Source organism: Prionailurus viverrinus, chromosome B1 (genome assembly GCF_022837055.1).
Source record: "Prionailurus viverrinus isolate Anna chromosome B1, UM_Priviv_1.0, whole genome shotgun sequence".
Lineage (NCBI taxonomy): Eukaryota > Metazoa > Chordata > Mammalia > Carnivora > Felidae > Prionailurus > Prionailurus viverrinus.
Window position 1 is genome coordinate 122407955 of NC_062564.1, and position 14775 is coordinate 122422729.

General features: G+C 42.4%; 2 protein-coding genes across 4 annotated transcripts in view; both read left to right on the forward strand.

Moving 5' to 3' along the window:
- The first annotated feature begins 4501 nt into the window (after nt 1-4501).
- On the forward strand, nt 4502-6770 carry LOC125163235 (histone H2A.Z). Its single transcript, XM_047854718.1, has 5 exons — nt 4502-4660; nt 5099-5176; nt 5461-5574; nt 5927-6056; nt 6331-6770. The coding sequence occupies exons 1-5, from the start codon at nt 4658-4660 to the stop codon at nt 6390-6392; spliced, it is 387 nt and encodes a 128-aa protein (XP_047710674.1). The 5' UTR covers nt 4502-4657; the 3' UTR covers nt 6393-6770.
- Nucleotides 6771-8024: 1254 nt separating this feature from the next.
- Nucleotides 8025-14775, forward strand: part of DNAJB14 (DnaJ heat shock protein family (Hsp40) member B14) — a 46613-nt gene continuing 39862 nt past the window's right edge. Inside the window, exon 1 of one of the 3 annotated variants that reach the window (XM_047856744.1) lies at nt 8025-8510. In XM_047856744.1, the coding sequence (XP_047712700.1) occupies nt 8378-8510 (133 nt within the window). In that variant the 5' untranslated portion in view covers nt 8025-8377. The remainder of the gene's footprint in view (nt 8511-14775) is intronic. The other 2 variants (XM_047856743.1, XM_047856745.1) reach the window with 2 other exon arrangements.

Below are 14775 nucleotides of genomic sequence, written 5' to 3' on the forward strand. Positions count from 1 at the left end.
ACGTCCATTGAAACAAACTCTTCAAAAACACTCCAGCCCGCAGTTGTCTCTGTCCTTTAAACTAGAGAAACTGTTGATTTGGCAGCCAATCAGGAACTTATTTTGTAACAGCCTTATTAACACAGTCCTAATGATTAGAGCATTGTTTAAATTTTCTACCTTGTCTGATCCTTTCAGCTAGACCGAGGGAAGAACCTAAGCCCTACATATCCTGTCTCCCAACTGCTATCAATTGGCATGTTGCCTGGCACGTAATACAACTTAATGACTGTGTTCTAGTTTACCTAACAGGCTGGCAGCACCAACCTAGAATATATCACTTCTATTCCTTTATTAGGGAGGGATTTTGCATCCTGTGTTATGATGTGCAGTATTTACAATTTAGCTGAAAGGATAGGTGTTATAAGATACTAATATAGGCAAAATCTTATTTGGGAAAACAAGATCAACACATAGAGTCCCTTCCTCTACCCAATAAATCTTAAAGACCAACAATAGATAATGAAAGGATATGAGAAAAAAAAAAGATCTTCAATATTTTATTTTAAAAATAAAAAAACAAATTTTCAAACATTCTGAGGACTGTTAGGCATGGAAAACAAATTTAGGGCTGTATTAGAAGATGTATTGGGCCGCATGACCTTTGAATTGTTTTTTCTGAAATGGTAGTGGATTGGGGTAGAGTAGATTCAGATGATATTCTTTGTAACCTATGCCCTGTATTTATGAATTAAGAGTATGAAATCTGTGGTCATGGGAAGTGCATAACTGGACAACTGGGAATTTAAATCTATGGCCTTGGTTTCATCATTGCTGTAACACATAAGTTTCTCTTAATGTAATCATACTTATACGATGAATTTCGGGAGGATTACAGCCTTTGTTCCACAACTAATACATTCCTTCTTATATTCTTTATACTTCATGAAATCCTTTCATAGTTCTTTGAGGTTAGTTTATCTGATCCTATGAATCTTTATTTAATAAATGAAGAAACTGTGGCTTAGAGTTTAACTTACTTCAGGCTGTATAACAAATGAGTGGCTATCCAGACTCAATCTGTTTTTGTTTTCGTTCTCATTTCTTAACTCTAGGTCATTATGCTGTATTATATGACATTGGAACTCAGAGTCATTGAAGGCACATTCTTTTCTGGATGCCCTTGGTAGAGACCCAGGATTCTCATGTGGATTTCCTCAAGAGAGGAATTCTGCCATTATCTATCTAGACTAATATCTTTTGAAATAACTTGCAAGTCTGTTTGTATTTGCTTAAAAATAAGTGTTTACAGGGTGCCTGGGTGGCTCAGTCAATTAAGTGGTTAAGTGTCTGACTCTTGATTTTGGCTTAGCTCATGATCTCACGGTTGGTGAGACTGAGCGGGTGTCGGGCTCAGTGCTGACAGGGAGGAGCCTGCTTGGGATTCTCTCTCTCCCTCTCTGTGCCTTCCCTGCCCACATTCATTCTCTCTCTCAAAATAAATAAACTTAAAAAAAAAAAAATAGGTGTCTGGGGTGCCTGGGTGGCTCAGTCTGTTGGGTGTCCAAGTTTGGCTCAGGTCATTATCTTGCAGTCTGTGAGTCTGAGCCCCACGTCGAGTTCTGTGCTGACAGCTCAGAGCCTGGAACCTGCTTTGGATTCTGTTCAAACTTTCTGTACCTCCCCCACTTGCTCTCTCTCTCTCTCTCAAAAATAAAATAAACATTAAAAAAAAGAAAAATGGGTTGTTTAAAGCAAGATGTATTTGAGAAATTTAAGATTCCCAAATGTGAGATTCTGAAATTTTCACCATAAAAAGAAAAACAACAACAGTAGTTAACATACATGCTAGTGTTTGACACGAGATAGTAACAGGTCATAGAAAGTTTGGCAGAGTTAGGATAGGGCCATTAAGGAGAGAGTCAATAATATTGGGACCATCTACTTCATGTTAGTTTGGATTTTCATGACAAAAGAGGACTTAAATAGCTAATTAGATATGGCATTGAACAAAAGAATTATATTGCTCTGGTATGTATATTATATATGAGTATTGGTATAATCACAAGTATAGGAGAGATAATCCAAGAATATTAGCATATTTGCACCACACATTTTCCAGGGAAGCAAAAAGAGTAGGCAATCACAAAACTGCTGTGAAACTGAGGAAAGTGATATAATACTGTTACCCAGAGGAAGAGGAAAACTATGGAATGTATTAAACTAATTTTGGATTTTAGTTTGGAGGTTGGATGACTTGGTTGTGTCTACTTGGGCAGGCCTCAGGCTTGCTGCTTTCATTTCAAAGGAGGACAATGTACTAGACAGGAAAAAATATCTAGGAATCAAAGGTACTTTATTTCAGCCCTCCCCAGCTTCCAGTGTAGAAGATAATCTCATAGTTATTTTTTAAAATTTATTAGTTTTTAAAAATGTACATCCAAATTAGTTAACACATAGTGCAATAATGTTTTCAGGAGTAGAATCCAGGGATTCATCTCCTACGTATAAGATAAACTCACAGTTATGATTGAGTGCTTACTGTGTGACAAACACATGTTAGAAGGTACATTGCATACCCTCTCTAATCTTTCAACAACTATGTGAAAGATTTCTTTAAACTGTTTTTTTTTTCAAATGTTTATTTTTGAGAGAGAGAGAGAGAGAGAATGAGCGGGGAGGGGTGGAGAGAAAGGGGGACAGGGGATCTGAAGCCAGCTCTGGGCTGACGGCAGAGAGCCCAATATAGGGCTCAAACTCACAAAATGTGGGATCATGACCTGAGCCAGTCAGATGCTTAACTGGCTGAGCCACCCAGGCATCCCAATACTATACCCTTTCCATAGAAGAACCAGAAGTTCCAAAGAGTAACTAAGATGACACAGTGAGAAAGAAGAGTAGAATTCATTTCTGCCTATTCCTGAGCTCATCCTATTAAACTCTATATGGTGAGGCAACAGTGAGTTCCTTTAGTTGAGCCTCATAACAAAGAGAACATATTCTCTAAACTAGAAAATGTACTAATGTTGGTTTGTGAGTTATGTATCAGAAAGGCTCAATGGAGGCTAGGTTAACCATCACATCAGGTTTTATAGCTTTTTATTATCATTATATCAGTGCAGTTGGGGAACTAATTAACTCTTGCTATTGATGACATCATTAACAATTCCTCAGTTCCAAGGGGGAGGAATACCTTAGTATCAAAATTGAGAACCTCTTCTCTAGAATATATCTGTCAGAAATTAGACAAGTCCTCTAATTTGATAAAATCTTTCAAACTGAAACCCAATCTAAAGTACGTAAGAATACAGAGTTCACAATTTCTTCACGTCGGAAATACTGTTAAAGTGTAATAACTGTAAATATGAAAGATTTAGATCACTACGAGTCTCTGGAGATGTACACAGGTGTTATTAATCTATTAGTTGGAAGACTAAGTAGCTGGCATTACGATAGTACTCTGTGTACAGGACTATTTTTTAAGCCCACCATTTGCAATTGATTACATGGACCATCTGTAACTGTCTGTGAATCATGTTAGAAGTTACCCCACTGACATTTATCGAACATTTGTCATGTAGCAAAGTGTTTTGTATAGAAAAGTTGACACATAATGGCTTTCAGGTTTCACTAAATCAACTTCAGATTCCAGGCTATAGGTACAACCCATTGATGTGTAGTATCCAGAAAAATATGGCTTATGATTCGGTTAAAGAATACGGCCTCACTCCAAGCCCTCTGTGCGTAGACCAAAAGGTCTTTTGTTGACACCGAGGTGACTTTGCTCCTCCGTTTGTTCCCCTGGAAGTATCTCGTGGGGAGAGGGGGGGAGCTTCAAAAGTGGTGAGGAAAGAAAACGTGGGAGATACAGCTAAAAATGACGTGGGAGTAGCGGGTCGTGATCGGTCGGAGGCAGGGTATTTGCCCAGGGGGAAGAAACGCGAAATGTCTGTTGAGCTTCTGGTTCACGGAGGAGAGGGGGCTACTCTCGCTCGACGCGTACGCGCCACCTGTCAGACCAGAGGAGACGCTGGGGATAGAGAGGGGGTGGGGAAGAGGGTGCCCCGGGCCCCGGAAAAAGGCGGCCGGCGGGTCTCGTCCTTCGAAGCGCTCCAGTCCGGATGGTAGGGCGGTTAGGGAGGGGGAAAAGAAGGCGAGCTAGACCCGGAGGCCACAACGCGTAACCTGCGAGATCAGGTTGGGAGACTGGGGGCGCTACCCCGCGCCCCTCCCCTGAGCCTCTCAGCTCCTCCTCCCAGACACGTGACCACAGCCGGCGGGTCTCCTCGCTCCCGCTGGGTAGCTCGCTCTGTTTCTTCCCTCCCGCCGCCTTGCCCTTCTTCTCCTCGGTTCCCATCCCTCCGCCCTCCCCCCACCTCCTTCCCCACGCCCCAATAGCGACTCGAGCTGCGAAGTGCCCGCCCCTCCGCCCTATTCTTCGTTTGTTCATTGGCTGAGGCCTCAAGGACGCGTCCCGAGGGCGGGTGGCAGCCATTGGTGGGATGAGCAATCCGAGTTCCCGGATGAGGGAACATTCTGCAGTATAAAGGGAGCGGGGAAGGCGGGAGACAGCGCAGTTTGAATCGCGGTGCGACGAAGGAGTAGGCGGTGGGATCTCGCTGGCTATCTGACTAGTCTTTTCTCTGCCTTGCTTGTTTGAGCTTCAGCAGAATTCGAAATGGTAAACTTCGCGGAAGCGCTCGCAGACTCCGCGGGTTTTTGCCGATGGGAGAAAAACCCGTTACACACGGGAGATGGGGGTGAAGTGGCGACGGTTGGGAACGCGCGGAGACAGGATTTGGAAGAGCGGGGGGGAGGTGTTTTGTCGGCGGCGAGCGGAGCAGCCTCCGATCTCGCGGCGGGCGGCGACGGTTGGGTGGCGCGCGCAGCGCCGCTGGGGGCCGGCGGGCGGACGGAGGCGCGCGGCCGCGGCGGGCGCGCAGCGGGGGGCGGGCGGGCGGGCGGGGTCGCCCTTGCAGCGCGCGGCTGGCCGGAGACCCCGGCTGGGCACGGGGCCGCGCTCGCGCCTGGGCCGCGCCGCGGTGGGGGAGGGGCACGCCGCCCTGGTAATCCTATATTCCCCGTTCCTTCTTCGCTCGCGGGCGTGTGCGCGCCGCAGGCTGGCGGTAAGGCTGGGAAGGACTCCGGAAAGGCCAAGACAAAGGCGGTTTCCCGCTCGCAGAGAGCCGGCTTGCAGGTCAGTGGTGGTTCGTGCAGTCCGGGAGCCGTGGTGTTTTTCTTTACTCCTCTTTTCTTGTTTATCTTCGGTCTAGACGGGCGTTTCGTCTTTGCGTGGGTGATGCGGTGTCGCGACTTGGTTTGCCGATACGATAAATATCGAAGGGGGGGGCGATCACGTGTGTCGATGCTGGGGCGCGTTGCTGCACCAGCGTCCATACCCCTTGCTTTGGCGCGCGTGGAATATTACCATCTTGGACGCTAACATCTTTGTGCATTTATGTTTGTGTGCTTAAAATTAAGTTCCCGGTGGGCCGTATTCATCGACACCTGAAATCTAGGACGACCAGTCATGGACGTGTGGGCGCGACTGCCGCTGTGTACAGCGCAGCCATCCTGGAGTACCTCACCGCAGAGGTAAATGGGTGTACGCTTTATAATCTGGAAAAGGTTTTGGGGGGGTTGGGGGTGGCGACGAGAGGGAAGGAGGAAAGTGATGCAAGAAAAACTCCCAGGCTCTAAACGCGGCAAGAAGCTTCTGAGAACGCTAGAGGGGGCTGGTGTTCATTACGAGAGCCTACTGAGCTTGGTTGAGTTTGCTGCTCTTGGAAATAAAATTGCGTGCCCCCTTTTCAAGTGTTGCCATTCAGGTAGGTAGTGGAGGAAGGCGACATTTGGTAGATGTATCTCCGTGAAGATTCGATTCTACCCCTTGGGCATTGGTCTTTAAGGAAAGTTGGAAGGAGATTGATCAGAATCTCCCTTGTAGGTACTTGAATTGGCAGGAAATGCATCAAAAGACTTGAAGGTAAAGCGTATTACTCCTCGTCACTTGCAACTTGCTATTCGTGGAGATGAGGAATTGGATTCTCTCATCAAGGCTACAATTGCTGGTGGTGGTATGTAAATACTAAATTTTATTCCTTTGGAGAAAACATTCTTCAGTTCTTAGTAGTAATTTCTAGTCCAGAAGTAATATTTTCACTGATCTTCAGTGTGGTTGCATCATGAAATTTGGTTTATGTATATAACTGAATGAGTTTTTACATACTTGAGCTGTACATGTAAAGACACCTTCCAAGTTAAATGTCAGACTGTCTTGTTTTTAAGTATGGTGTGGTTTTTAAAATGTGTATATTTAAAAAGTGGAATTAATCCCTGTCCCTTTCCTAGGTGTCATTCCACACATCCACAAATCTCTGATTGGGAAGAAAGGACAACAGAAGACTGTTTAAAGGATGCCTGGATTCCTTATTATCTCAGGACTCTAAATACTCTTAACAGCTGTCCAGTGTTGGTGATTCCAGTGGACTGTATCTCTGTGAAAAACACAATTTTGCCTTTTTGTAATTCTATTTGAGCAAGTTGGAAGTTTAATTAGCTTTCCAACCAACCAAATTTCTGCATTCGAGTCTTAACCATATTTAAGTGTTACTGTGGCTTCAAAGAAGCTATTGATTCTGAAGTAGTGGGTTTTGATTGAGTTGACTGTTTTTAAAAAACTGTTTGGATTTTAATTGTGATGCAGAAGTTATAGTAACAAACATTTGGTTTTGTACAGACATTATTTCCACTCCAGTGGATAAGCTCAATAAAGGTCATATCCCAAACTAGTTGCGTTTTAAGTTTGCTTGATTGCAATAGGAATTCCTTTTTTTTCTTTTTTTTTTTTTGAGTAGGTATCTCATACAACAGTAACCTAAGCATATTTCTTTTCTTGAAATTGAACTTGTAGATCAACCAAGTCAGAAGACCCAAGTATAATTTTTTTTAATGTTATGTAATGAGCTATTAAAGTTTTTTAAAAAGCCAGAAGCTGGAATGGGCCAAGGTGCTGCTGCTTAGGCTAAGCTTGACCGTCCCAGTTCAGATTGGCTGTGCCTGCTTTATGTGATGTCATTTCCCTGGTGGGCTCTTGCTGTGGTGGTTATGGGGAAGGAGAGGGCAGGTAAAGGAGGAAGTCCTGTGTCACAGCTACCTCCACAGAGCGAACTTTCAGTTTAGACTTTGAAACGTGTTTTCTTATGCTACAGTGTTTTGAAGTCTTACTTGAATTAAATTTTCAGTAGTTAACCCTTTGGGAGGCCATGCTATTCCCATTCTTAAGAAGTATTTCTTTGTAAGTCCTGAGTTAGGTGTTTATTTGCATGCAAACAATAGCTTGAGTATTATTTTGGTTGAGTTGAATGGCTCATTTTGATACTTGCTTTGTGAGCAGTCCCTAATTTTTTTTTTTTTTTTTCTTATTTGGAGGACATTACCAAGCAATAAGTGGTCCCTTTCCCCCCTTCAAAGAGACCAACATGACATGGTTCAGCATTTAACGAGGAAATGTCCTGAAAATGGGAGAGGGGAGAAAACCCAACAAGTAGTTTATTTCTCTGATGGTAACACATTAAAAAGGTGGCTCCCGCCTTGTTTGGGTCATAAAGGATGAGGATTTGGGCTTTTCACGAGAAAAATCTGCAAAAAGTACAAACAAAGTGTCCACACCTTCTGGATGTACTGAGAGACAATTTAATGGAATATGGGTCAGAAAAATGGTGTGTAGCTGAAATAAAATAACCCGTGGTTAGGACCAAACGAGGCTCTGATGCGCTTCTAAACACCTGTGCCGGAAGCGCTGCATAGGGACTGGCAGCGCCGGTACTCACCTGACCGAAACCTCCCAAGGCTTAAGGGGGCCCAGAGGCGAGCCCTTCGATCCCTGGGAATTTTCCTGTAGGGAGCGTCCCCAGACCCTTCCGTCGCCCCGGCCGCCTGGAAGGCGTTTCCTGCCTCCGCCGGCCGCCCTGGGAGGTCAGGGGGCACGGCGCTGCCGAGGCGGGTGGCCGGGGCCCCTACCTCGGCGCAGTCCCCCGGCGGGCCTCGGGGCTGGTATCGCCCGCCTCCCCTCCCAACCCCGAAGTTGGTCGGCTCCGAGCCTGCCGGCGCAGCGCACGGACAGGCGAGTCCGCACCGACGTCCAGGCCCGGGAGCTCGGTCCGGGGGCCCGGAGGGATGCGACTCGCGTTGTAGCGGCCCGCGGGGGGCGGGGAGGCCGCCGTGAGGAGGCGGAGCCGAGAGCCCGCCAGTCCGCCGGGGCCGCCGCCACGGTCCTCTGCTCTCCTCCCCGCTCGCCACCGCACGCCCCCACCCCGGGCCGGCTCGCCTCCATCGCGGCCGCGGCTTCTGTCCTCCGTAGCTGCGCCGCCGGAGGAAACGGAAGAAAGCGCAAGCCATGGAGGGGAACCGGGATGAGGCGGAGAAATGTGTCGAGATCGCCCGGGAGGCCCTGAACGCCGGCAACCGCGAGAAGGCCCAGCGCTTCCTGCAGAAGGCGGAGAAGCTCTACCCACTGCCCTCGGCCCGCGGTGAGGCCCTCGGTGTCCCTTCCCTACCTGCCGGGTCCCCAGGCCGCCGTGTAGCCCGCCCCCGCCCCCACCATCGCCCCTCCGGGAACCGGCGGGGGGCCCCCGGCCTGCCAGATCCCGCCTCAAGGCCCCCAGGGGGAGCATCCCGACACACCCCCGCCCCTGCCCCGACTGTCCCGGGCCGGGCCGGGCCGGGCCGGGCCTGGGATGGGCTTCCGGAGATTCCCTCTGCACCAGCTTGTCTTCGAGATGCCGGCTCTCAGCTGACTGGCGAGTGTTGCCGGTACCCCGGTCCGTTTTGTAAAGACTAGCTTCATTCTCCTAGGAGATTTATCCGTCTTACCTGAGTCGGGCGTTATATATGGATGTTTGGTTGTGTGGCCCCCCTGCCACTGCATCCTCACCCCCAGATAAGGCCTAGGCCCCTAATGAGGTGAGGAATGGGGAACTCTAGTGGCTAACGTACAGGTCTCGGTTCCACCACCTCTGGGGTAGAACACTGTTTCCAAAGCAAACATTTTGAATACCTGAGATGACACTGCTTTTCCCTAGTCGCGAGTTTCTTTAGAAGAGAGGAGCACAAATTTGGCAAGAATGATAGTCAGCAATGTTTTCCTAAATAGTATCTTATTTGGTAACACCATAATTCTCGATAAATGAGGCAAATCACTAAGGAATAGCGTACTGGACTGACTTTAGTTGAATTCGCTCTGTTCATGTCCTGCTCTGCAGGCTTTCAAGTAATAACAATAGCCAGCATTTATTGAGCACTTACAAAGTGCTAGGACTTGTGCCTAGTGTTTTATATGAATTGTTTCATTTACTTCTCAATCCTATGTAGAGGTGAAATTCATTTGACCAGGTTTACCCATGTGTAAACAGACTCTTTGATGAATGAATGAATGAATGAATGAATGAATGAATGAAAGTATTTTAACCAAGGTCACAGTAATTAGTAGCAAAGTCATAATAGTACTTGAGGTTTCCAGCTGCAAAAATCCTTTAAATATTCTGCTCTATTTTCTTGCCAATAGGATGCTGTTTCACTCGAGGTCCAAGGTATTTCCAGGTTAAAAAATTATTGATAAGTTCGAACTCGAGGCTGTTTTATTGTTTTCTCAATTTTTTTACGTTGTTGAAGCCTTTGTATTCTTTGCTTTCCTCATTTTCTTTACGTTCCTGTTGAATACTGTACCAGGGAGGACAGGAAAAGGAAGTGAAGGAAAAGGAATTAATATTTTTTTAAGTGTGGTAAAAATGCATAATAAAAGTAAGTACTTAACCATTTTTGAGTATACAGTTCAGTAGTATTAACCATTTTCATACTGCTGTGTAACAGATCTCCAGAAGTTTTTCATCTTACAGAATTCTGTGCCAATGAAAACAACTCCCCGTTTTCTCTGCCTGCTAGCCCGTCACAACACCGTTCTTTATTTTTAAAACTTGACTACTTTAGATACCTTATATAAGTGAAATCATACAGTATTTGTCTTTTTTGACTGCCTTATTTCCCTTAGCATAATGTCCTTTGAATACATGTTGTAGCATGTGACATGATTTCCTTTTTTAAGGGTGTATAATATTTCATTCACACACGCGCACACACACACACACACACACACCCCGCATTTTCATTATCCATTCATCCGCCAATAGACATTTAGGGTGTTTTTATATCTTGGTGTTGTGAATAATGCTGCTGTGAATATATGGGGGGAAGTATCTCTCTTCAAGTTTTTCTTGTTTTCATTTCTTTCCGATATATACCCAGAAATGGGATTGCTTGATCATATTGGTAATTCTGTTTTTAATTTTTGGAAGAATTGCTATACGGTTTTCCGTAGCAGTTGCACCATTTTACATTCCCACCAGCAGTGAGCAAGAGTTCCAGTTTTTCTACATCGTCACCAAAATTTATTTTCTGTTTGTTTTTGATGTTATCCATCTTAAAAAGTGTGAGGTGATATCTCATTGTGGTTTTGATTTGCATTTCTTTAATGATTAGTGATGTTGAGCATGTTTTTATGTTTGTTGGCTTGTTTATATCATCTTGGAGAAATGTCTATTCAAGTCCTTTGCCTGTTTTTTAATTGGGTTATTTGTTTTGTTGTTGAGTTGTAGGAGTTCCTTATATATTCTGGATGTTAACCTCTTATCAGATGTATGATTCACACACTTTTTTCTCCCATTCTAGTAGGAAATCTTATTGTGTCCTTTGATGTACAGACGTTAAGTTTGATGTAGTCTCGTTTGTCTATTTTTGCTTTTATCGCCTGTGCTTTTGGTGTCGTATCCAAGAAATCATTTTCCAGAGTTAAAATTTTTGCATACCGTATGGATACATGATTTCATTTTAGTCATTATCTAGTCCTAGAGGGACAGTTTTGACATTAAGCAAGTAACCCTTAAGACAATACCTTGGCATTTGAAAACCCATCTCCTCCACCTACTAGTTTGTAACGTTAATCTTGGGCAGGTAGGATAACCTCGCTAGCCTTTGGCTTTTTCATCTGCAAAATGGGACAATAATGTACCAATTTCATAGGGCTGTTGTGAGGATTAAAAGAGTTAATACACATGGAAAGCATTTGACAGTAACCTCTCAGGTGGTTCAGTATCATTTCTATTTAACAAATGTGAGGCTCTGAGAAGTTTTCAACTTTTAGCCTGTCATTTTTATATAACCAATTTGAGGTTTTTGTTATTTGTTGAATGCTTCATTGAGAAACTTTATTCTTTGAGTGTTTGTTGTCATTGTTGTTTTAAGTAAGCTCTCTGCCCAACTTAGGACTTGAGCTCACAAGCCTGAGATCAAGAGTTGCATAATCTACCAACTGAGCCAGCCAGGAGCCCCTATCAGATAAGCAATTTGAATCAGTCTGCTAAAGGATACTGTAAGATCTCAAAGGACAACACAATTTTTGCTCTCAAAAACATGAATATAGAAAAAATTAAGAAAAATAACAGTGAAAATTAGTGATACAATGCCTTGTAGAGACAGTATGTGATTACCAAGTAAAGTGATAGGTTACGGTTGTGGTGTAGTCATCTGAAAACCTTAGTTCAGATGCAGACTTTGCCTCTGACAGTTTTGTAACCTGGGACAAGTTACTTAGCATCTCTCAGCCTTGTTTAGTTATATGTGAAATGAAGATTTCATCACAGGGTCAATGTGAGCATTAGCTGAAATAAAGTTATGCACAAATACTTAGCAAAGTATATTTTACATAAAATGTTCTCAGAAGAGGTTTATTGGAATCATTTAAGAATTTAGGGGAGGGAAAGGTCTAGAACATTTGTGTAAGTCCTGAGAAAATATTTAATGTAGAAAGAAATTGAAGCTGTCAGTTAAAATGAAATTTTAAAGTGTTATCCCTGAATTTCCCTTTGCTCAACTACCGTGAAACTCTTATAACTCAGAGTTTTGACTACAGGTTTCTCTGGATGTGTTTTCATACTAAGATAGATAAAGGAAAACATTGCATTTTGACTTCTGTTATTCTTATACAGTGAATGGGAAAATGTGAGACTAAATTCTAAGTAAATTCCAGAATTTTTATTCTCTACATTTTATTTTTGCCAGGTGAGCAGTCTGATTGATAAAACACTTTGAAAAATTGGCAAGAATTTTCCTTGAGGAAAAACTTGATCTTCAAATGGATCTAGGACATTATTGCTTTCTATGTTTTTCATTGAGGATATTATTTTATGGATCATTTATTGCAGTGGACTTCTAAGTGAATTGAATTTTATAAATATCCAAATATTTTCATACCGTGAATTTAATTTATGTTCGAAAGGATTGATATGTAATGACTACTACATAGGAAATGTACATATTCTGGAAAAATAATTTCAGCAGGCAGAAAAGTAAATTACATTTTAGTTTCTTAAGCTGTATATTTGTTGAATTATTGATATATTTGGACTTGCACAGAGGGATACAATCTCACTGTTTTAACGCTTTACATTGCTGTTTACTTAGCATTAACTTTAATGTTTCATACTAATCGGGGGGCAATTTTTAGTATAGATTTGTTTGAGGAGGGTTTTATTTGGAGAAAAGTATTTTGATTGTTTTTAAGAATTTCTTAGTAATTTGAACCGAATGGTGGCCTGCAACTTCAAAAAAGGCCATCCTGTGTCCGCTTTAATGAGTGGATAGCTCATGTGTGATTTGCAACATCTCTCGGCACTATAACAATTAAAATAGTCCTCTGTTTTTCCCTCATGTGAGAGCTATGTGTATAGATTTTTCCTTTTTTTTGCTACATTATTTTAAAATTTAAATCTAATAAAAAATTCAAAGTTCTGTTCCTCTTTTGTCACTTAAAATAGTAAAATAAAGCTTTTTAAACTGTCATTACACATCTGGAGTATTAGCCAACCTATTCCTTTTAAGGCAATTCCATTTTCTTTCTATTTCTGACTTAATTAAAATTTAGTGACAAGTACAGATTATACATTCAGAACAATTATTTCAGTAACATTGACTTAAGTGTTATAAAATGATTTCCAAATTTCAGCTAATAGCCAACTGTTTCAGACAGTATAGTTAAGGAAAGAATACTAGGTTTGGTTTTGAACCTTAATTTAATAGTTGTGTGACCTTCATATGTGACTATCTTTTAGATCCTGAATTTCTTCATCTATAAAATGGGGATACATTTATCCTAACAAAAAGGATCTTACAGTATCCTTTAGCAGACTGATTCAAATTGCTTATCTTTATCATCTATAAATTGGGGATACATTTATCCTTACGGAGTCCACACTTCTTTGTAGCTTGGGGAGACCATGAAAAATAAGACAAAAAGCCCTTGTCCTCTTAGAGCTTCCATTCTAGAGGAATGAAATATAAAGTATCTGCTGTACTAATAGCAGCTCAATTCCTGTCATTCTCCTTTTCTTTGTGGAAACTTAGTTATTTCATCTGTAATTTTCACAGGATTATTATAAGGATAGTATGTTATTAAGTGCTGTAAGAATGTCATGTATTATTACTATGGCAAAAGTATTTGGATACTGCCTCAGAGTCAACAGTATATTATTTATCTCTTTTCTGTCATTTTTAGTGACCTCGAGTACAAAATAATTGCTTTAAGATTACTCTCCACTTATTTTTATTTTGATTAAAAAAAATTTTTTTTAATGTTTATTTATTTTTGAGGCAGAGAGAGACAGAGCATGAACGGGGGAGAGTCAGAGAGAGAGGGAGACACAGAATCTGAAGCAGGCTCCAGGCTCTGAGCTGTCAGCACAGAGCCTGACACGGGGCTTGAACTCACAGACCATGAGATCATGACCTGAGCTGAAGTCGGATGCTTAACCAACTGAGCCACCCAGGCACCCCAAGATTATTCTTCATTTAGATTCAATTATTCATTCCATGCTTAGTTAACATGTGGTTCTCCCTGTGTTGCTGCATTCTTTCCTTGTGCTGTGCTGTGTATATAGCTGTCCTTTTCCTAGATTAAAAAGTCCTTTGCCATCAGGAACCATTTTAATCTTTATTTATTTAGTTTTTTACCTCCTCAGTACCTGATAGTGTTTGTTTGGGCATATATAAGCCAGTATTTTCTGGAGTGATAACCTGTTTATTTAACTTTATTTCCTTCAATAAAGATGATTTGCTGAATAAGTAAATAAAAATCTTATAGCTGTAAGGCTTATCATGCTAATATATTCACAAATGAAGCTTTTCAATAATTGGGTAAGTGTGCAAAAATGTATACATAAAAATTGTCACTAGCAAAATTTGGAATGAGTATAAATGTTCATTAGTGGGAATTGATTAAATAAATCGCATTGCTCTCATATACTATGCACCTACTAAAAATGATAATATGCCTCAGTAATTTTCCACCCACTGATCCCTTCACCCTGCTTATTGGCCATAAATCCCCAGCAGTCTTTGCTGAATTTGGAGTTAAGCCTGATCACTCTCCTATTGCAATAGTCCTGCATAAGACCTTAAAAAAAAAAAAAAAAAAAAAAGTGAACCAATATTTATTGCTATAAAATGAAACACAGGGATGCCTGTCAGTCTGTTAAGCGTCCAACTTGGGCTCAGGTCATGATCTCACGGTTTGTGAGTTCAAGCCCTGCCTCCGGCCCTGTGCTGATGGCTCAGAGCCTGCGGCCTGCTTCAGATTCTGTGTCTCCCTCTCTTTGCCCCTCCCCTGCGTTCGCTCGCGCTCTCTGTGTCTCAAAAATATGTAGCAAAAAATAAAATGGAAAACATGATGTATTATAAATTAAATAA

What these genes read in the sequence shown, in the direction of transcription:
- LOC125163235 (XM_047854718.1), top strand. An exon ending in CGCAGAGAGCCGGCTTGCAG is followed by an intron (nt 5,177 to 5,460) that starts GTCAGTGGTGGT and finishes CTTAAAATTAAG; the next exon opens with TTCCCGGTGGGCCGTATTCA. An exon ending in TGGAGTACCTCACCGCAGAG is followed by an intron (nt 5,575 to 5,926) that starts GTAAATGGGTGT and finishes TCTCCCTTGTAG; the next exon opens with GTACTTGAATTGGCAGGAAA.